The sequence below is a fragment of the Colobus angolensis genome, unplaced genomic scaffold (genome assembly GCF_000951035.1).
Source record: "Colobus angolensis palliatus isolate OR3802 unplaced genomic scaffold, Cang.pa_1.0 Scaffold272, whole genome shotgun sequence".
Taxonomy (NCBI): Eukaryota; Metazoa; Chordata; class Mammalia; order Primates; family Cercopithecidae; genus Colobus; species Colobus angolensis.
The window spans coordinates 2,805,488-2,828,379 of record NW_012115955.1 but is presented as its reverse complement, the minus strand read 5'-3'; the positions used below and the strand labels follow the sequence as shown (position 1 = coordinate 2,828,379).

General features: G+C 54.1%; 1 protein-coding gene across 1 annotated transcript in view; it reads right to left on the bottom strand.

Annotated features, from left to right (window-relative positions):
- Positions 1 to 22,892, bottom strand: part of SEMA4D (sema domain, immunoglobulin domain (Ig), transmembrane domain (TM) and short cytoplasmic domain, (semaphorin) 4D) — a 74,578-nt gene that overhangs the window by 9,997 nt on the left and 41,689 nt on the right. The window contains exons 7-16 of the mRNA XM_011948015.1: positions 21,333 to 21,426; positions 20,189 to 20,302; positions 18,918 to 19,069; positions 16,525 to 16,700; positions 16,288 to 16,444; positions 15,053 to 15,275; positions 14,055 to 14,170; positions 8,923 to 9,095; positions 8,805 to 8,848; positions 4,599 to 7,394 (exon numbers count right to left, since the gene is read on the bottom strand). Coding sequence (XP_011803405.1) covers positions 6,469 to 7,394; positions 8,805 to 8,848; positions 8,923 to 9,095; positions 14,055 to 14,170; positions 15,053 to 15,275; positions 16,288 to 16,444; positions 16,525 to 16,700; positions 18,918 to 19,069; positions 20,189 to 20,302; positions 21,333 to 21,426 — 2,175 coding nt within the window. The 3' untranslated portion in view covers positions 4,599 to 6,468. The remainder of the gene's footprint in view (positions 1 to 4,598; positions 7,395 to 8,804; positions 8,849 to 8,922; positions 9,096 to 14,054; positions 14,171 to 15,052; positions 15,276 to 16,287; positions 16,445 to 16,524; positions 16,701 to 18,917; positions 19,070 to 20,188; positions 20,303 to 21,332; positions 21,427 to 22,892) is intronic.

Sequence of the window (22,892 nt, the reverse complement as noted above, 5' to 3'; positions counted from 1 at the left end):
GTCTGGGGTGTGGTGTGTGTCTGGGGTGGTGTGTGTGTCTGGGGTGTGTGTCGGGGGTGTGATGTGTGTGTCCCTGCCCGTCCTTCACAGCTGGTGTCTGGGGTGAGTGTGTGTGTCGGGGGTGTGGTGTGTGTCGGGGAGGTGTGTCTGGGGTGTGGTGTGTGTCTGGGGTGTGGTGTGTGTCTGGGGTGGTGTGTGTATCTGGGGTGTGTGTCGGGGGTGTGATGTGTGTGTCCCTGCCCGTCCTTCACAGCTGGTACCAGGGTGACTGACGACAGTAAATGTGCATTGCTAGTCGCATGACAAAGCTTAGACAGGTCCATCCCGGGGCCGGTGCGGTGCAGGATGGCTGTGCAGCAGCTGTGAACGCTCTCAAGGCCGCCGTCCCTCCCATGCGACCACGGTGCACACTGAGGCAGTCGGCTGCTCCCAGATGCTCCAGGCCCTGCCTGTGCACTCAGTCCCCCAGGACTCAGGGTCATAGGGCGAGTGGCTCCCAGGGCATGGGCCCCAAGGAAGTGCAGTCCTGACCTGCGACCCCTCTTGTCACTGAGGGTACCACGCTTGGGGTGACACCCTGTGCTGTCTCAGCTGGGCACTGCAAAGGCATGACACCCCAGGCGTGTCATAACCTCCCTTCTCAGGACCGTCCCATCCTGTCCCAGGGACAAGGCTGGCCCGTGCCAGGGCCATCAGTGGATCTTTCCGTATCATCTTCCACTGATAATTCCACTTCCCAGAGGCGAGAACCGTGGTGGTGAAGGGACGAAATGTGTCTGGGTGGAGAGGGGCACTGGCCGCCAATCTCCCACCCCAGCTCCTGACACGGGCTCACAGGTGTGGCCCTGTCCCTCCCTTGGATGGGCAGCGAGGCCCCTGGGTGCAGGACAAGGGTAGGCCTCCACCCCACCACCAGGCCTCAAGCTCTCCCATCCCCAGGACACACGCCTCTCTCCGCCCTACTCTGCCCACATGGCCACATCACCTCCACCGCACCCCACGTTGGGCCCTTGTGCCCTGGCAGCCTCTGCACACACCACGGGCTGTTTTCCTCTGTGCAGACCCACCCTGATCCCTGTCAGGAAGCGCTTTGGCCTCAGAGGGCCCTCACCTCTCCTGGATGGCCGAGGCCCTGGGGTCACTTTCTGAGCACTGGCCAAGAGTGTGTTGGGGCAGGTGGGGACATCTCCTGGGTGACACATGGGTCTCCACCAGCTCTGGGGCACACCCAGTCCCCAAGTGCGACCCTGACCAACTGACCTTCCATCGGTCAGCCGTCTCCGGGGGGTGAGACGCTCCCCAACACACAGGGTCACCCAGCAGAGCTACAGGCACCAGGACGCAGCATGGTGAACTGAAGATGCCACGAATGTCCTCTAAGCTTCATATTCCAAAGACACTTTGCTGGCCCTTTAATCAGACAGCCCCCAAACCACTGTGACAGCTACCACGAAAACAGCCATTACAGGAAAGAAAAAGCCAGCGAAGTTCCAAAGCAGCCCTGCCCTGGGTGGCTGGGAGAGGACACGGGAGGAAGCGGCAGGCCTGTGCCTTGAGTGTACTGTATTGCGATCTCCAGGCCCTGGGCCTCACCTGGATTGGCTCGTTCCTGGCCCACAAGGCAGAAAATGGCACTCACTCTCCTCAGGAAAGGATCTCTGGGACTTGCAAGCCACACTGTGACCTCTGCCACAGGAAGCATCTACAGACCCCAACAGAACCCTGGAGCCTACTCGGGAAATTCACAACCACGGCCCCTCTGAGTTCACGGCATGCCCAGGATGCCCTGGCTTTGGCCCACCCTTGAAAAGGCCGAAGCCACTCTCTCCTAAGCTGGTCCTCCCTGGGGAGGTCTCACAGCCCTCGCAGGCTGTGGCCTCCATGGAACAAGGGAATGGGAATGTCCCAGATGGCGCCAAATGCCTCTGGAGAGAAAGTAAAGACCATGTGAAAAGCAGGTGGGGTCCATCCTGAGCGCTGGAAAAGTACCGCGCTCCTCTCAGCTCCCCTACCCTCTACACACTGCTCCCGGCCACGCTGCGGCAAGCCCACGGCTACATTCCCCATATCCACCTGTGGCCGCCAGCTTTGTTAGGTCCGGCCATGGGAGGCATTGACAGGAGACAGGAAAGCGGAAAGAGAAACGTTTTTGTGGCTTCTCGTAGGACCTCCAGCAGTGGTGAGGGCAGTGTGACGGGCAGGGCAAGGCTGCAGATCGCACGGCCACAGCCTCGGTGGCACAGCAAGCGAGACTGAGGAAGTGTTTCACACTTCACTCTTCCTGCCCGTGGCTGGTAATGGAAACCTCACCTTCCCACTTTGTTCTCAGCCCTTCTCTCACCTTTGTAACCAATTCCCTGTGGTTGAAATACCTGGGTGGTTTCTGTTGCTGTAACAGTGATGTCCCTTCTCCCTGGGCACCCATCTTTCATTCCCTGCTGACCCCAGGGGCTTGTGTGTATGCCCGCCTAGCTACAGGGGGCACACCTGGAGCCTCACATTTAAAATTGTAACAGCAGCCGGGCAAGGTGGCTCACGCCTGTAATCCCAGCACTTTGGGAGGCCGAGGCTGGTGGATCCCCTGAGGTCAGGAGTCAGAGACCAGCCTGGCCAAGATGGTGAAACCCTGTCTCTACTAAAAATAGAAAAATTAGCCAGGCCTGGTGAGGCGCACCTGTAATCCCAGCTACTAGGGGGGCTGAGGCAGGAGGATCGCTTGATCCTGGGAGGTGGAAGTTGCAGTGAGCCAAGATCATGCCACTGCACTCCAGCCTGGGCAGCAGAGCAAGACTCCGCCTCAGCGATAAACAAACAAACAAACAAACAAATAACATCTCCTGACCATACGGCCTGCCTGCATCTGCTGGCAAAGGAGCCCTGGGTCCACGGCGAGTTCATAGAGACCCATTTCCCACTTCCCAGTCTCCCCACCAAGGAGGCGCTTCCTGGGTCTGCCTGAAGGACTCCAGTGCTGCCACAGGACACAGGCTCCGTGGAGACAGGGAGTCCTCCGGGATGCCTCACCAAGGCAAACCACCTGGCCGAGGAGCACCATTCAGCTGTGAGAGCGGCCAGTCAGCTCGGCACAGGCTTGGTCCGTGGCACCCAGTGGAGGGAAGGAACCACACCAGTCAGCCCAGCAAAACTCCGTCTCCACAGCGCTCCACGCTCACTGGCAGCTTCTCCTGTCCAGTGCTGGCTGCCAAGAGACATTCCGGGCTCAGCAGACATGGGCCACCTGGGGCTCTCAGAGCTTGTTTAACAGGAGAGGGCAGCACCTTAAAACTCTCAGGAGCTACTGACAGTGTGTTTAACATGTTTTAAAAGAGAGCAATTGGGTTTGCTTTTCCTCTTCATTAACTTCATTCCTCCCCCCAGGGCAGGCTCTAACACGCCACTTCCTTTCTTTCTGTATCTACTGATCAGTCAGATGACAACACAGGGGCCACCAGGGTGACCAGGCACTGCCTGAAGCACAGGATACATCTCTGAAGTGTGGTTCTGGACATTCTATTATCTTTCAAGAGCAGACATCCCATCCAAATATTTTCCAATCCAGGGCAAATGGCTCCAGTGACCCAGAGGAGTACACTAGACTCTCAGTCTTTTCTGTTTTTATTTTATGATGATGATTATTTTTGAGACAGGGTCTTGCTCTGTGGCCCAGGCTAGAGTGCAGTGGCGCCATCATACCTCACTGTAACCTCAATCCTCAAACAATCCTCAAGGCACGTGCCACCAAGCCTGGTTAGTTTTTTTCACATTTTTTGGTAGAGATCAGGTCTTACTACGTTGCTCAAGTTGGTGTGAAACTCCTGGCTTCAAGCGATCCTCCTGCCCTGGCTTCCCAAAGCACGGGGATTATGCCCGCCCATCTTTTCTGCTTTTAAAAACCATGAAGCAAGTCATTAAAGCAACTCCCATTCTGGAAGCTCTTAATTTTTAAAAATTTCCAAATACCACGTATATCAACCTCCAAATTGTTAGCAGAAATAGAAGCACTCCGGCTCTGGAGGCTGAGGCAGGAGGACGGCTTAAGCCCAGGAGGCAGGGGCTGCAGTAAGCTATGACTGTGTCACTGCACACCAGCCTGGGTGACAGAGGTAGACCCTGTCTCTTGAATATATATATATATATTTTTTTTTAAGGGAGAAGCAATCCTATATACCATGGGTTGGGAAACTGGGGCCTTTGGGGTAAATCTGGCCCACCATGGATTTTTATAAATAAAGTTTTATTGGCACACAGCCCTGTCCACTCATTGTATATTGACTATGGCTGCTTTTACAATACAACAGCGGAGCAGAGTGGCTGTGACAGATCCTGCGGCCCACAAAGCCTAAATATCTAACTCTTTCCAGAAAACACTGGTTGGCCCCTGTATACTAGAAGTGGTTTCACACTGACTGTCTACACTTTCCCTCGGGATGGACCCACAATGAAAGTGTGAAATGGCTCAACCCGAGGGACGCAGCCAGGACAGATAAAGAAGGCAAAGGAACACACGTGGAGGGACGTGGAGGATGCCCCCGCCTGCCCCCCACCTGTGGGAGGAGACAGATGGACAGGGCACAGGGGACAGAGAGGGCCCAACTCACCTGTTGCCTGGCAGAAGAGGTGGAAGGTCCCCAGGGCGTGCACGTGCTGTGCCTGGTCACTCAGGAAGGGCGGCAGCAAGGAGACCTTCGAGCTGCTGTCGGGCCCCGCACCCGAGGCTGGCCAGGGGGGCCAGGGAGAGGAAGGCCTCCTGTCCCCCGCATGGCCCAGACAGGACAGGGAGGAGGAGCCAGGAGGAGGGAGGGGCTTAGGAGACGAGGCTGTGAGACAGAGAGGACAGAAAAGAGAGGGCACTGAGGAAGAAGTCGCCAAGAGCACGTCACAGGCCAGAGAGGGCAAAACACAGCAGGAAATGGACAGAAAAGAGTGAGCCCAGCTGTGCCACCTGGGCCATGCAGGGGCGGGAGGCTGCACGGTCTCCGCTAAGGAATGTCTTCCCCAAATCAAGGATAGAAGCTTCTCATTTATTTGGGTACTTTCCAAATGTATACAATTCAAAGTAGAAAAATAAAAACAAGGTAAATCTTATAAAACACAAATGTTTACACCAAAATGGTCAAATCCTATCATGCTGGAAGACGAGACTGTCCACACACGCACACAAACATCCAGAGGTTATTGCTCTTCGCCATGGAAAAAGAAGTCTCTTCCCGATGGGTATTTACAAAGCGGGGAGATGGAGTGTGAAATTAACCAGTGTTGAAGTCGTACCACCCATTCACATCTTCAGGACAGTGGCAGGAACAGCGCCGTGCGCTTGAGGGTGCTGTGGTCACAGCTCGCGGCCCTGGCCACGGAGGCCCAGTTCCGTTCCAGTGGCGGGCAGCTCAGTGAGGCTGGATGGAAAGTCTGGGCAGGCAGTGGGTATGAAATTGAAGCAAGAGGAGAAAGGAGATGTTCAGAGAACCAAAGGCGCCCTTGTGAAGGTTCCATCTGTCTCACAGGAGGTTCTGACCGACAGCTGTGGGCTCCAGATTGTACCGCGCTCCCATCTCAGCTCTGGGCCAGCCTGGCTCCACTCAGCTCACCCAGCCACCTTCCCTTGCTCAAAACCCACCTCGCGGACGTGGGGAGGTCCTCCTCTTCAAGACAGTAAGAGTTAAAAAAAAGAAAAAGTAAAACGAAGTACAGAAAGAAAATCTCTCCAAAAACGATGCTTCCCTCCAGGAATAAAGTTAAAAAAAAAAAAAAAGAAAAAGGTGAGTGGGCTCCAGGGAGTGCTCATGTCTACATTTCTAAAAGCAGAAAGAATCCATTTAGCAAAAGGAAGTTTATCCCTGAGAATCTTAAGCAACGTAAGCCATATTTTATGCCAAATATATAACAAAATCTGGAAGATATACATCTTCTTCTAAATATTAAAACATCTGCTTCCGTAATTAAAAAAAAAAAAATGACCCAAGACATCAACACAATCAAAGCAAAATCCTAAAAAAATAATTAAGTGGAAGAAAAGGTTCGTGCCAATCTGGACAACAGGCGATAAGTTACCAATCTGATAAACTAAAACGTCATTTCCAATCTGGAATTAAATTATCTTTTAGTGGCTGCTACGGGGAGGGGAAGCTGAAGGGATGCTCTTCTCAGCCAACAGAGGTCCAGCCATGTTTCCCCCACTATAGAAAGGGCTCAGGAACTCTGTGCCGCCCGCGGGCCTTCTTCAAGTACTCCGACTGACTGCGGAACACGAGACCGGGATGCAATGCTTGTCATTTTTCCAAAAGGACAAAGAGAAACCAAGTCACAGGCTCAACCCAAGAGAAAATAGACAAGAGGACTGAGGTTGTCTGCACGATGTGGGCTAACCTACGCAGCACTGCACGAGACTCGGATACTGAACAGGAGAAACACAAAACACTCCACGCCTGGACATGTCGCAGCCGAGGCGCCGGCGGGGACGCACAGCCGGCCTCAGTCTCCATCTGCGTCTGAGTCCGCGAACTTCAGCTCACACTTGACGTCGAAGGGCTTGTCCCTGGCGGAAAGGTCGTCGATCCTCTGTGAGTCCTCCCTGTCCGTGGGGACTTTGCTGGTGATGGTGTCTTGCTCGGTCTCATAGCCAGTGTCCAGGGCTGGCTTGGGGTGCTCCCCATTCTGCTGGGAGAAGCTCCCTGGCTCCACTAACGTCTCCTTCAGGCTCTGCTCACGGTCACAAAAATCTGACTTGGGCTTCTTCTTCCCAATCAGCAGGGCCGAGCGGAATTTCAAGCACTGTCTGGGCAGGTATCCCTTATAGCAGTTGTAGAAAAAGAGGCAGAGGAAGAGAACAAAGAAGAAGATGAAGAGGGACATGAGGAGGCGGTTGTCGCTGGACTTAAGATACATGGTTTTCTCCGAGTGGAGCTGGGGGACCGTGTTGATGACAATCTTTGGTTCACAGGATGTGCTGGTGGGCACAGGCTTGGGAGGGAGGGTGATGGCCCCGGAGGAGGTGGCTTGCACGGCTGGGGTCGGGGGAGAAGACCCTTGGGTGGATGCCACCAACACTTTGGTGGCAATCCTACTACCTTCTGTCTGAACAACTGACAAGGTGGGGGCCACCACGGGCTTTGGAACCACCTTCACTTCCAGGACGTGCTTGGCGACTACTTGGAAGACTGTCTTGTTCTTAACCCTCTCCTCTGACAGGCACTGGTACACCCCACTGTCTCCTTCTGATAAGTTGAAGATGAGCAAGTTTTTTCTGCCCATAAGACCGTACTTGGGGCTCTCGGCCTTCAACATGCCATTCTGGAACTTCCAAAACACCCGGGCCAGGTTGGACTTTTGGGAGCATTTCAGTTCCGCTGTGCCACCGTGCTTGAAAAAATGCTGCCGGTAACTTCCTTTACTTTTATCTGGAACATCAAAATAAACGTGCACAGCGTCAACAATCCCCATGTGCTATTTAACAACTTCTTTAAAATACCCACAAGATGATGCAAGAGTTTCACCCACTGGAGCAACATGGAATCTTCCAGAACAACTAAGGAGATAAAGACATGCGTGACCAAAAAGCAAAGATGAGCCCTGGATGACAGCCCATAGGGACAAAGAAATCAGAGGCAGCTCTGAGCAGCAGAAATCGCATTTCTCACCCGTGTCCCAGAAGAAAACGTGTCAGGCTGGGGAGGCTGAGCAGAGGCCAGTTCTGCGCCTAGTGTCGCTCTCTGAATCAGATACGAGATGCTTCTGCTAGTGGTTACAAGGAAGGCTGACCTTTCAGTGTATCTCAGCACTCTCCTCCTGCCTCAACTTTTTTCTTTTCTTTTTTTTTCTTGAAACAGGGTCTGGTTCTGTTGCCCAGGCTGGAGTGCAGTGGTGCAATCACAGCTCACTGCAGCCTCAACCTCCCCAGCTCAAGGGATCTTCCCACCTCAGTCTCCAGAGTAGCTGGGACTACAGGTATCTACCTCCAGGTCTGGCTAATTTTTGTATTTTTTGTAGAGACAGGGTCTCACCACGTTGCCCAGGGTGGTCTTGAACTCATGAGCTCAAGTGGTCCTCCTGCCTCAGACTCCCAAAATGCTGGGATTCCAGGCGTGATCCACTGTGCCCGGCCAGCTTTTCTTTTCTTTTCAGAGTCTGGGTCTCACTTAGTCACCCAGGCTGGAGTGCAGTGGCACGATAAGCTCACCGCAGCCTTGAACCCCTCGGCTCAAGCAATCCTCCTGCCTCAGCCTCCCTAGTAGCTGGGACTATAGACGTGTACCGCCATGCCCAGCTGTCTAAACTTTTCTTAGTCTGATGACAACTGTCTTGTCAGGGACAGGAGGACACAGAACCGAGGGTCAAGTCTGCCTTTAGCACCCTGGAAGGTGGCTGCTGGGGAAGGGGCGTCCTGGCCTGATGCCACCCCTCCCCCTGGGCGAGGCGCTATTTCAGACATCCACAGGCGGGTGAATCTCAGGTGGGAGCCCCAGAGGAAATACCACCCCAGCCCTTCCACTGCCTGAGCTCCTTTCTCCCCATTTATAACAGACTTAGGTTTTGTTTAAGGAGCCCCAAGCTAAGCAGAAAGAAAACAGGACGGTTTTGGAAGGAGACTGCTTCCCGGTAAACAGACACACTCTAAGTGGCTTCAAATACTCTTCTGGCAAGAAAAAAAGACAGAGAAGACCACGAGTCTGCTACAGGACACTTGACCTCTATTCCAAGTGGAGAAAGAAAAACAAAACACACACAAATGCCACAGAACTGAAGCACCGTGAAATGGTTACAAGACCTCGCCACTCCCAAAGGAAACAGGACTTCGAGGAGTCACTCACCCGGGCACACAGAAGCATCGCCGCTCATCTCCTGAATCAAACCCCTGCAAAACAACCGGCACGTGTTACTCACCCGCACACACGGGGACATCCCGCGGCAGCGCATCCCGCCCCGTACCTGCTGGGGCTCTCAGTCTGGTGCAGAGCCACACACGTCGCTGTGGGTGGGCTCCAGGCGCAGTAGGGGTCCCGAGCCAGCACACAGTCCTCGCAGGTGCCATGCTTCCCACAGAAGGCCAGAGGGGCCTGGACCACGCCCGAGTTAGAGCCAGCATAGACGAACCTCCTGCCCTGCGTGTGTGAGACACAGGAGAACTAGCATCAGGCAAGCAGGCATCCAGGGGCACGGCCTCTGCGGCTGCACCGGTGTGTGGGAAGCGGCCAGAGTGCACCATCAGGGCACGCTGCAGTAAGGAGGAGACGTACTCAGAACCAGAGGCAAACAAGGCAGGTCTGTGACCTTCCGGCAGAATACACGTGCTATGTCAGGGCTCACTGGGCCTTAGATCCAAATCCCTCTCTCCCCTGTCTGGGCACCCACTGCCCGGGTCCTGCCCTCCAGCAGAGCGCTTCTCTGCATGTGTTTCTCTTAGCCAGTGGAGAGGCTGTTCAGTCCCCACCTGCAGACCGCCTCCATGTAGAGGGGGATGCATGAGCCTGGCACTCCTGGTCATCTTCCCGGCCTCACTACAGGTGAGAAGGGGCTGCAGCCAGAGGCTGAAACACACCACCTCGAAGCCCAACCTTATCCCTCGAGCCAGAATGTGAGCACCTCTGGGCAGGGAGCCTCTTGTGAGGGTCCGGATCCAGCAGGGACCTAACATAACGAGGATGCCAAATGGACGACGTGCAAAGGATGAGCAGATCGTGCTACGTAACATAGAAGAAGGAACGCTGCCTTTGCTCTTCACGTGTCTATATGTAAAAGGGAAGCGCTCCAGAGCAGCCACGCCCACAGCAGAGGGCAGGTGAGACTCTCCACCTTCTGGGACACTTGGCTCCCAGGGACACCAGCTTCAGGCCAATCCCATCAGCCCACCTGGCACCAGCAGCGCCCAGCACACAGGCACCCAGGGCTGCTGACTGCTTCTGAACGGAACTCAGCTGGAAGGAGGGTGCCCCACACTGCACCCACCTGAAGCTCAGGGGCGTGCAACAGACCTGGAGGTGGCCCGTGGAGTGTGCTCTCTAGCCTCTGCCCAGGGCATCTGCCTCGACAGCCTGGGAACACCTTTTGGTTACCAATACAAGATTCTCAAATTTACACACGACTTAGTGGTTTACAGTCAGATGAAACACGACCTTCATCCTCAGAGGATACGCTGGGAGTCAACTTCAGAGTCTGGCTGGAAGATCACAGGCCCTGATGCCAACACAGAAGGCCCCAGGCCACACACCCGGCTGTGAGGGCACAGACCCACCAGAGAAAGGGAAAGCCCCCAAGGATGGAAACTGTGACAATACACAGCAGAGGGAACCTGGCCCGGCACCGGCCTCACAGCAGCAGCAGCAGCAGAGACCTGGGCAGATGAGGCCACGTGCGCACCACGTTTGTGGGCAGGATTGAGGATGATATCCCGGATCACAGTTCGAGCACCACGCGGCTTGTGGAGTGGCGGAAACGTTCTCTGGCAGCAGAGCCAAGCTGGGTAACTTCCAAGGGACAGCTGGTCCTGCTGGGTCCCGCGGGGGACACCTGCGAGGTGGCGTGGACACCATGCAGTGCAGAGCAGGGTGCCCTGGATGGCCAAGCAGGGCACGCCTGACTCCTCACCCCAAAGAGAGGCTTGAGGGTGGCTGTGGAAGGTGGGGTGGGCTGTGGGGCCAAGGCCCGTCCCAAGGGGATCCAGACCACCTCCTGCAGGACACTCAGCCCCAACTTCCACTTCTCCCGGATGGGGCTGGGCTGGAGCCCACATGAAACAGCTGTGAAAACTAGACGCCGCCACATGGAGACCAAGGGATGACTGTGGAAAGGAAGAGGAGACAGGGAAGGAGGAACTGGCCATCAGGACAGCCAGCTAGAACTGCTGTAGGCAGGACCCACTGGTGGATGTGGATGCCAGTGGGCGGGAGGAGAACAGGGCATTTCTGTAGCCTCCAAGTCTATCCCTGCAAATAAGCATGAATGACTATGGGGGTTTCCCGCATGCCTCCCCTGGGAGGTGGGGCTCACTCTCCCCCACCCCTCAGTGTGGACTACATGCCCTGACACACTCGGCATGGAAAAAGACGGCGGTGACTTGGACGGAATGACCGAGGTCATCACGCTGGTGTGAGTCATACAGATGCCACATCCTCAGAAAGCACCTTCTTTGGTGCTCCCCATAAAACCACGACCCCAAGATAATCACAAGAAAACAGCAGACATGCTACAAAACACTGGACCACTCCTCTCCAGGAGTGCTGAGGTCAAGGAGGCAAGAACAGAGCAGAAGCCGAGGAGATGCCGTGTCCAGTGCAACCCGGAGTAATGAGCCAGGAAGGTGGTGGGTGGGAGGTGAGAGGGTCCAGGGTCTGGGGTTCAGGTAACGCACTGCACCATGACAGTACCTTGGCTCAGATAAATGCACACTGGTTATGTGAGACATCGCACATGCGGAGCTGGGTGGGGGCGCTCAAGATCCTTCTGTGCAATCATCAAAACTCATGCATAAATTTAAAATTATTTCAAGAAAAAAATTTTTTTGAAGGCAAAGAAAACAACCTGACCGGGCACCGGGCAGCATGAGTGAGGCACACAGAGCAAGCCTGTCCTGTGTACTCCTGCCCGTCGACGCCCCCTGCCTCCCACTTCCCTAGGCCTGAGGATTGTCCCCGTGCAGGCAGCTCTCATGCTCCCATCTCGGTCCCTGCTGCTATGTGTACACATTGGACCCTGAGGGCAGGTTGGAGCGACGGTGGACGTGATCAGAGGCAACCAAGCTGTCCAAGTGCCTTCCTTGCCCTCTGCCACACTAGCAGCTCAGCATCCCAAGGAGTCCTGGTGAAAATACAGACACAGCCAGCTCAGTGGGCTCAGAGCGGGTCAAGCAAACTGCGTCTGCTATGTGCTCCCAAGGAGCGGAAAGCAAGGGCTTGAGGTATCCGCACACCCACGTTCACAGCAGCACTGTTCACAGGAGCCAGAAGGTGGGAGCAACCGTGTCCATCAAGGGATGAACGCGCGCACAAAACGTGGTCTTCACCTACGACGGAGGAGAATGCAGCCTTGGAAAACCCTGAGCCCCGAGACAGCAGGGAGGAACCTCGAGGACGTTATGTTAAGTGAAATAAGCCAGTCACAAAGGATAAATACCGTGTGATTCCACTTATATAAGGTACCCAGACAGAAACAGAAAGCAGAATGGCGGCTGCCCAGGGCTGGAGCAGGGGAGAATGAAGAGTTTGTATTTCATGGGTAAAAAGCTTCTGTTTGGGAAGATGAAAAGCGCCCTGCAACAGACAGTGGTGATGGCTGCAAAACAACGTGAATGTTCTTAATGCCAATGACGTGCACAATGAAAAATGGTTACAACGGCAAGTTTCATCTGATGTGTATTTACCAAAATAAAAAGCAAAACCCCATGCTTGTCACTGGGGAGAGGAGGTGAGGGTGGAGGAACAGCGCGCCTCCCCACCTGTAGGACAGGGGGAGGGTGTGGTACTGGCTGTTTCCCTGTTTGCTGATCGCCCTGAGAGAGCCTGATGGGGAGGTGGGGCACATTCTTCTTACCACTGAACAGCCGCTTCCTGCTGCCATGGCCATGGAGCTGGGCCTTCCACCCCCACCTGGAGGCTACTGGGGCCCAAGGAGAAGGCACAGGACCCCACGGCAGGCAGGATGCATTTCCGCCTGTCCAGGCCACTAAGCCACATCCCCACCAGTGGGCGCTCCTACAGAGAGAGGCGGGTCGGGTGGTCCAGCAGGACCAGCAAGCGCTTCCCCAAACCCACTGGCTCTTCCTCCTGGGCGTGAGGCTCCCTGTGTGGCCAACTGCCCTGGTGTGGCCATGTGACTGAGTTCTGGGAGATGGCAGGTGGGCACTGACCCGTAACCCCCTCTATGCGGCCCTCCTCTCCCTTCCCCCTTCTGCCTTTGAGGATCAGTGCCCATGTGCTCTGGAAGCCTCCACCAGCCCAGGTCCCTAAGTGACCCTTGGAACAGTGTGTCATTCTCATAAATGTCCACACCAGGGGCCCAATCTATTCTAACGAGAAGTCCACATTTTAGAGACGTTATAGGTGCCTGCCCTGTCTGGCTGAGGCCACTGAACAGCACGATGGCCCCAGAACACCTTCTGGGTCCCCTCCTTTCAACAATGACGCTGGGGTGAGGCCCTAGGGGTGGCCAGTGGCTAAAGCATCAACCCTTCAAATCTCCAGGGCTCCCTGTGTGTGCTGGAGACCCAGAGGCTGGTGAACAGATGCCAGAACCCGGTGGCTTAGAACTCCCTCAGGCTATTTCAGTCCTTTTCCTTTCAGATTTGAGGGAGGACTCTCCATTAGCAGAGAAGGGGAGTCAAAGGGCCCAGGCTCCCAAGCTTTGTGGACACAGGGGAGGGAAGAGGACGGAAGACCTGGAGGGGCGTTTGCAAGTATGCACCTGCTGAGGGTAGGTATTTTACCTGGTCGGACAGGGGCCCCCTTCCTCTGCCCGTTGCTCCCGGCTGAGGGAGGAGGGGCCTGACTAGGCCTGGACCCCACAAGGTGGGTGGAGGTCCCGGTAGGAGCCAGGGCCAGGGAGGCAGCCCCCTAAAGGCCAGCGTAGATGCCCACCCACCCCTGCCAAGGGCTGCTTGGGAGTATCACAGGCCGGACCCGAGAGTCTCAGCCGCAGGCGGACACAGCTTTACAGATGAGACGAAGCACTTCTCTTGCGGATTTTCTGCGGTGACGAGTCAGCTGTATCACTATCATATCCCACAGCTGCAGTCTGCGCACCCCCCAAGCTCAGGGCACGAAAAGGTGTCTTCACGGAGCACTGCCCACCTCTCCACAGCCTGTGAACCTGCACCAACAACTCAATGACAGTCCAGCAACTTTGAAGAGAAAGTCCCCTTTCCCCAGGTCTGCCTTCCTGCCTTCCCAATTCAGATTCCACAGCTCACAGAATGGCTTTGTGTCAAAGTCTGAAGGTTGGCTCATCCAGGGCAGACTGACAGAGGGGCCTGCCTAGGAGCCCGACCCCAGCTTGGCAACTCTCCTGTCACCTAGAATCAAAGTCACCGAGCGGGGAAGCCCCCCGTCCGGCTGCCTGCGTCACTTTACCTTCTTTGAAGACAGCAGCAGGGTCTGGACCGGCTCAAAGTCCTGGAAGAGCTGGGTCTCCTCGATGATGTGAACAGCGTGCTCGAGGCTGATGGCTTTGTGCAGAGCTCCCCGGTCTGCAGGGTCAAAGCTACAGGTCAGTGACATTAAACCAGACACAGAAACCAAGGACAGGGACCACAGCGGCAAACTTCACACTCTTTACTCTCAAGTCATTCCCTCCACAAGATACTTAGGAAACAATGATGGTTTCACATTAGAAACAAGAAAAGGAAAAGCCTTTGGCAAAATAAACACCTGGAAACCCAAGTGTTACGGGTGATTCTGGTTTTTTTCCAAGGAAAATAAACTGTTCCATTGTTGACCCCAACAATCCTCATCGGCTGGGTGCCACATGAGGGGGCTCCCACGCTCCACCAGCCCTCGGGGTGTCACTGGTAAGGGCCCTAGGCAGGCGGTGAGGGCAGGGGGCATGTGAGGTCAGCTGGGAGGCTCCGAGGGCAGGCCACAATGCACTGCCAGCCACTGTGGCTCCTGGCCCCTGTCCCTGTTCCGGAAGTGCTTATTTCAGAGTCCACATGCCAGGGCACATCCAAAACCTGGCTCCTCAGCCAGGAAGCAGGGACGTGGTCTTCTGCCAGCAGTTAGGAAACGCCAGGCTGAGGCCTCCTCCCAGGCGGCTCACACCTGCCCCCTGCACGGGCACTGCCCCAACTCCTCAGCGGCCAGTACTCCTCCGCACCAGCCCAGCCCAGCCGCAGGCCAGGACTTGCATTTTTATTTTTAACAAGTATCCCCAGTAGCCTGGTGGTCCCAGATCTGAAAGCCACCTGGTGTGGTGGCTTCTCAGAAACCTTCTTATGTTCCCACAAACCTCCCGGTGACCTCAAGGGAGGCAACAGAACTGCTCCCCAAAGAATAACTGGGTTTGCCAGTTTTCCTACCAAAGGACACAGATGCGCCGTCACTGTCAAGCCTGCCAAGCCCTTGGAACCCACCTGTGCTGACAAACATGACATCATAGACAGTCCCATCCAGGGCCTGGGTCCGGTCCACCACGATCTGGGTGTAGTTCACATCTTTCTTGATTAACCTGGGCCTGTTGTCTATTGGGGTTACCGAGTCATCCATCAGAGGGTGGTCTTTGACGAACTGCAGCGTCTTGTCTGGCAAATTCAAGGAGCTGGTGTAGTTGGCTGCCCGTGCCTCACTGTCGATGCACTGCAGGGAGGAAATCCCCCACTGTTAACGTGCTCGTGCTCCCACCACCCAATGGTGCTTCCACACAAGCAGCCAACGCAGGCGGGCTGCAAAACCTGGAAACCACACAATGCATTCCTTGAAATGAGGGTAGCAGTGAATAACTTTACTATGCGGAAAGGTGGCCTCTCCCCAGCCGGCAGAGGACACCGTTATAAAACCCATCTGCGAGAGAGAACTGCACTCGCGATACATACTCAGGAAAGGAATTTTCATCTATTTGTAAGTGAAAAACACTGATTGAGCTTTTGAAATTGAGAAACAGAACACTGATTTGCAGCTTTCTCATGACAAGAATGCTAAACATGGCTAAAATCAGGCCAATCTTCAACGGCATAAGAGCCCGAGGCATTATTTTTCCTGTTCTAGCTCCCTGATGTGTGTAAACCAAAATTTGTGACCACGAGTGAACACGTTTTACTAAGCTATGCACAGAAGGAGCCATGATGGTGTCAGGGACAGCGGCCCTTGGGAGGGAGCTGGTGCTGCAGTGAGCTCTGAGGGCCAGGTCACAGCCCCACAGAGGGCTGTGCACATGTCTGCCACACCCATTGCACCATGTGAGGGAGGGAATCGGCCTGGAAATTCCCAATTTCTACATAAAGTTCACTGTATTTAGGAAGAAAAAAGGTGACTCCTGTTGACTAGTGGATGGTGCAGAGGCCTTTGCCAAGGAATCATGTGTTTCTCTGTAAGAAACTGAAAATGAAACAGACCTAATTGTTATGCAATGTCAATTGTGCAGAACAGCTGCCCCAGCCTTCTTCTTTGTGCAATAGTGTAGCAATGGCTGTGACATAACACGCAAAAGGGAAGAAGGATGAGCTGTGCTCATCGACCATCCCAGTCCCAATGCAGAGAGCCTTGGCGTGGCCAAGTACCCAGGCCATGAGCAGACCCCACTGCCTGTACCGGATTCCATGCGCTGGGCCTTGAAGGGAAAGCATGGCCCACCCCCAGTGCCCCAGCTCACCGCTCCAGGCCGCGGCTTGGGTACCGGGCCGTTGTAGCGCACCCACTTGGTGTGGGACTGCTCCACCGTGGCGCTCTGCATGTACTTCCCGTGGGAGAACACCTCCTCGGCTGTGGACAGGTTGTAGGCGCACACTGCTGACAGCCCCACGTTGTTCCTGGGGAGGGGAAAGAGGTGACGGGACCGCCTGGCGGGCATCGAGGCAGCAAGGAGGGAGACTCTGCGCAGAGCACTTACAGCTGTGGGGTGAAGAGTGCGTAGAACACAGGCACCTTCAGGCCCGGGGACCTGAGCACAAAGACGTCCCGCAGCACGTTGAAGACCAAGCTGCTGTCTGGCCGGGAGCAGATGAGTCGGGCTTTCAGGAAGGAGGTCCATTTCTTCTGCAAGGTCCTCAGGCCGCCCTGGTCCCCCTAAAACCCCAACAACAAGACGTGGTGGGCCGAGAGCAGATCCCCTGTGGGCAGGCACTAAGGTCAGAGGTGCACCCCTCCACGGCCCAGCACAGCGCAGCTGTGCCTGACTGAAACAAAGCTCGGGCAACGGGGGACAGAGGTCGCAATGACGTGTGTGGCCCGCAGCACCGCATCCAGGTTCCAGCTTGGATCCCAGAACGCTCCTGGGTTAACACACAAAACAAAAAGGACAAAAGCCCTCTACCGAAAGCCCCTTTGATCGTCTGTGCCTACCTGTGCCCAGCACTCAGTCCTGCAACCGCAGAGGTGCTGCCGCGCTCACACACTTCCAACTGCCAAGGCCTCTGGCATTGTGTGACTTTCCTGACCCAGGACCCATCAATGAACACACTCTGGGTGGGGCAGGTGGCAGCAGCCTCCTTCCAGGGGACAGCCACCGGCCCTGCAGCCTGTCTTGGGTAAATGTGTGAACCTTCCTCCATTTGAGGGAACACAGCCTTCACTTCCTTTCTACCCAAAGTATCTGCTAAAGTGCTTTGAGCCTACTAAGTTCTTTATAAATGCTTTTCAGGGATCCGATGACCAAGACACAATTATAAACTACGCATGACTGTGTGTGGTCTGGAGAGAAATACTGAAATCACAAAACCTGAGTGCAGAAGGATATGAGATAGAAGCAGCCTTACTTATTTTGGACACAGGGAAAATGTTCCCTCTTCATCTCTGCTGTGTGACTACAGGAGCCCAAATTCTCTTTTTGATAAAAGGACTTCATTTTCCTCCTTGATGTTTTAGCAAAGAATAATTTCCAGTGCATTTATCGTCAGGGGTTTCATTTGGCTTTCAGGTCATGGGCAGCAGGTGAAGCGTTCATGTGTGCCTGGGCGGTAGGCAGGAGCTGTGGGGGCTAAGCTCAAACCACCCCAGTCCAGGAGTTCAAACAATCGTGGGGAAAAATAAAAGGGATCAGAGGGGATGACAGCAGTGTGCCTACGACTTGCAGAGACTTGTGAGGGGTCAGGGTGGCTGCACTGCGCATCGCTGGATCTGCTCACTGATCCTGCTGCAAACCCTCAGTGCTGGGTAATACGTCAAGGTCAAGGCAAGTCTGATCCTTGGCTTCCCAATGGCAGGGGAGGGCTCGACTCCCCTGGCCAATGCTGCTCTGAGGGCATTCTGAGCACTTCGCACACCTGCCAAGAGCCCTGGCCCTGCAGCACCCTCCCCATCTCAAGGGGCACTGGCTTGCCCCCGACACTCATACTGTTGATAGGATGGTTTCCTGGTCTGCAAGACAGGAGCATGGCAGCCATGGCTGGGGGATAGCTGGAAGATATGGTCAGTGAGCCCTGGCTACAGAAGGCCTGGGCAGGTAGCAAAGCAGGAGGTGGATACTCAGGTGTGTGCATCACCCACCTTCTTCCTTATGCAATGGTTGTTAAGGGAACGGCGTCGAAAGCACTCACTTTTGTGAGCCATAAGCGTGAAAGGAACCCTGCTTCTCTGATGTCCTGATGGTCATCACTATATAAGAAAGGGCCATGCGGAAACTCTCTACCAATTTCCACAAGAGATGAATGGCTACCTGCTCTGAGATGAGCGCCCGGCCAGGGACATGGCGGCTGTGTCTCCTGTGGTTTCCCCCAGCTCCCGAGGCCTGTCAATCCACCTCCCAGAAACTGCCACTGAGCAACCTTGAGATTTCCTATCATCAAGCCCACAGGCCGCTCTCCTGTGCGGAGCGCTCTCTTGCCTACAGTGTGTCATTTTAAAGGCAATCCCCCTCTACTTTTTAGATACTTAAAGATTTGTGTTTTGACAAACTTTGGTATTGGATCTCTCTTCTTAATCTTAAGCCATTGGTTAATGTTTCACTCTTAGGTAGATTAAGAGACAAATGGTGAAATTCCAACAGACTCTGGTGAATGCATTCCACAAAGCCTTGCTTTTTATAAGCTGGGGAGGTTTGAAGAGGGTGCGTTAAAAGACAGAACCTCCTGAGAACAGGAGGCTAATGAGTCACACATGGAGGCCAGCACTCCCTCGGTCCCCATAACCACCAGAAATAAGATCCATTGAGAGCTGCATCTGAGGCCCAAGGGAATAAAGTGCTAGGGAAAGTGACATTTCAGATGAAGGTCAGGAGCCACCCATCATCCAGGCACACTACTGCCATGGCAGGGGCCAAGCGAAGCCAGAGTGCCTGGTGCTCACCTTGCACACTCTTGCTATCCGTGGGATCAGCACCCTGAACACAAACTCGTACTCCACAGACACCTCTGTGAAGAAGAAGTAGACCCTGTCATCCTCGCCGTCGGGGCTGTCTGGGCTTTTTCGAATCACGTCGGCAAACACAAAACTAGGCTCTGCAGAGAGAGAACAGGGATTATCCAGGAACACAGAGCGGGGGGCTGCCTGTACCCACGAGGTTGCGAGGCCAGCCTGGCGGGAACACAGAGCGGGGGGCCTGCCTGCACCCACGAGGTCGCGAGGCCAGCCTGGTGGGAACACAGAGCGGGGGGCCTGCCTGCACCCACAAGGTCGCGAGGCCAGCCTGCACTGCCTTGGGGGCCTGAGGGCTTCCCTGCAAGGATGTCTGGAGTGTGCACATGCCACAGCCCAAGCAGAAACTCCAGGGTCCGCGGATGATGGCAGCACTGAGCCCAGAGGGTGCCTTACCCTCACCTCCTCGGCCTCAGAGAGGTGCCCCTGGCGGTGGTTCTGCAGCGCATCCCACCCAGGCCCACCCAAAGAACTGAGGCTGGGCCTCCTGACTGGAAGGCAGGGAGCCAGATCGTACCAGCATCCGAGACCTACGTAAGGTATGCATTTGCTGGTTTAAACAACACATGCTTCAAATCAACAAACTCTAACCACCAGATTCTGCCCCACCCCGAGGAACAGCCGAGTGTCCCTGAATCTTGGGTCTTGGGATCTCCCCTGAGGTCAAGAGGTTCAAAACCCAGGGCTCTACTGGCTGGCATCCACAAGAAAAGGCTCCATGAACAGCCACCAGCTTCTCCCTGCACAATGAAGACTGACATCAGACATGTGCCGCTGGCAGCAACAAGGCACCCAGAGCCCAACCGACCAGGCGCTAGAGGCTGGGCCTGGAGGCAGGTCCCACACCAGTGTTGGCACCACACTTTAATATCACTCCGGAAATTACACCATGTCCCCGTCTGATTAGTCTGAGTTTGCCATTTACTATCAGCTTCTCACTTTTATGACAGTCTCCCAAATCCATTTTTGAGGGGTTGGTGGTGAGCCGCCTTAAGACAGTAATCTGTTAGCAGAGAGAACACCAAACAAGGTGCCCTGGGACTCTGGCCATTGCTGGGCAGTTTGGGAAGTGTCCCCCACAAACACGGGCTGACATAAGCTGGGGGGCCCCCAGGGCTCAGAGACAGCAAAAGGAGAGATCAACGGGTGTGCGCGCATGAGGAGACATGCACCTCCCACTAAGGTGCACTGCTCCTCCTTACCGTTCAGCCAAGGTATTGCGTATTCCGTCCTCAGAGGACTGTGGGAAGAATTTCGGGAGATGATGGGTTCACTTCCCAAAAAATTATACGACGTCCCTGAATAAAGTTCTCCATCTGCAGGGGCCCAGGAGAAAAGAGGAAAAGGGAACCAATCTCTCAGGCTATGGCACCAGCACTGGGAAAAACATTCAATACAGTGTTTTCCTTTATAACCCAATTAAGTGCCCCCCGGGGAAGGGGAAAGACAGTCTACTCAACTTTTGGGGTATCCTGTGTCTTCTCGTTATTTCTTTTTCGAGATGAGGTTTTTTTGTTTTGTTTTGTTTTGTTTTGAGACAGAGTCTCACTCTGTCACCCAAGCTGGACTGCAGTGGTGTGATCTCACTGCCACGTCCGCCTCCCAGTTCAAGTGATTCTCCTGCCTCAGTCTCCCAAGTAGCTTGGACTACAGGCACGCACCACCACGTCTGGCTAATTTTTATATTTTTTTGGTAGAGATGGGGTTTCACCCTGTTGGCCAGCTGGTCTCGAACTCTTGACCTCAAGTGATCCAGGCGTGAGCCACCGCACCTGGCTTGAGACGAGTTCTTGCTATTTCCCAGGCTGGTCTCAAACTCCTATCCTCCTGCCTGAGCCTCCCGAGTAGCTAGGACCACAGGCGTGCTCTCACTTTGATGGGAATAACTCTATGCTCCATGTTCAGCTGCATTTTAAGAGTCATGGGGCAATAAGTAAACATGAGCAAGTAATTCCCGCAGCCAGGAAAATGCTGGCAGATGCAACAGTGGGTGCACACGAGGCTATGACCACTTGCTCAGGGGTGCAAGACCACCACAGGCAGCATGTGGCTCGGTCAAAACCTTACTCTCAAACAGGAGCATTTGCTCAGCATGAGGGGATTATCCAAATGACATGAGCTAGCAATGGATACAAAGTGACATTTACCATGGAGGCTACTATCCTTGCAAACAAGGAATTCAAAAGTTAAAGGGTCTATGCAGTCACATGTGCTTTTTGTAAGGATAGCTCCTATTTAAACAAAGCCAAGAAAGACAGCACTTCAGGGAAGATTCAAATATCCCGTTTGGCAATTAACATGCCACTGTAATCTTCAGGGTGAAGGAACTGGAGGGGCAGGACTCACCAACCATGACGGATGTGTAGCTGTGTGCTGGGTCAAAGGGACATCTTCCTTTGCCATCTTCATTTTTCCCCAGAAACTTAAAGGATGTTAAGTTCTACAATTGAATAAAAAGAAAGCACATCATCAGATGGCTGAATTTCTGTAGTAATACTGAGACTTTGTACCATTTCATTCTACAAATTTGCTATTCTCAGAAGACCAACAGGGCCGAGCAGATGGGTGTAGAAGCTGTGGCCAAGCTTCTCAAGATCTCAGACCCTCAATTTACTCATCTGCAAAATGGAAATGGCAATGCTGATGGCTCCAGGGCTGGAAAGCCGCCAGGACAAACCAAATACAGGACCTGCTCAGTATGTGATCAGAAGCCCATGAGCAGAATTTTAACATCAGTAAAGATGGCATTCTAAGCAGCTAGGTGACCCAATACATAGGAAACAGAAAAACATAAACGGGCAGAATCCCTACCTCACTCCACCCACCAAAATGCATTCTGGATGGATCAACGATCTGAATACTAAAAACAGAACCGCACTGTACTAAAACAAAGCAGCGGCTGGCGTTTCCATCTGGGGGTCATCTCTTTACCCAGCCAGAGTGCCCACAGCCACATGAGGAAAAAAATGCACAGAGCAAACCACAGAGAGAACTGGAAAGTTCCACACAGGGAAATAACACGGCAAGGTTAAATAGGTGACGAACTGGGGGGAATGCCGACAGAATGGCAGATGAGGTGTCTCCATCCCTGAACATGTGAGAAGTGTGGACAAATGAGTGAGAAAGGGCATCCAGGAGAAAAACAGGCAAAACCCAGCAAGTGACAGAAGAAACTCATCTGGACAGCACAGACGAGAGAGGGGCTGAGCCTGCCGGGAACCAGAGAGCACACAGAACACACATGGGGATGCCACTTGGCAGCCAATAGCCTGGGGATGCTGAAGAAGACAGGCAGGGCCCACCGCGGGATGAGGGCACCCAGCACCTCTGCCGCAGGAGGCTGGCTGGAAACATGCTCTTGGAAGCAGAGTGGGAAGGCTCAGACCACGTGGAAGGCCACAGCTGACACCTCTGAAAGGCCAGTTAAAGCAGCATACGGTTCTTCACCTGTTAGGTTAGGGAATGTGAACCCCACTGGATGTGACCATTTATCATACCTTGAAAGGAGGTTTGGGGGCTGTTGGGAAAATCTGAACAGGGACTGGAGACAGGATGATACTGGGGAATGATTGAACATTTTCTTAGCTATAATGACAAAACTGGAGTTACATAAGAAAATGTCACTATTCTTAGGAGATGCCTGTGAAGGCATTTGGGAGTCACGGGTCATAGTTCAGCAAGAACACATATGTGCACACAGACACACATGTGGACACAGACATGCACAGGCACACAGACATGTGCACACACACACTCCCAATTGTGCAGTCTAGGTTGCCAAGATATAGAAGTGATACATCTTTTCTGTAGCTGCAAAAACTTTTATTAAAAATATTAGGAAAAATTGGTGGGGCGTGGTGGCTCACGCCTGTAATCCCAGCACTTTGGGAAGCCAAGGTGGGTGGA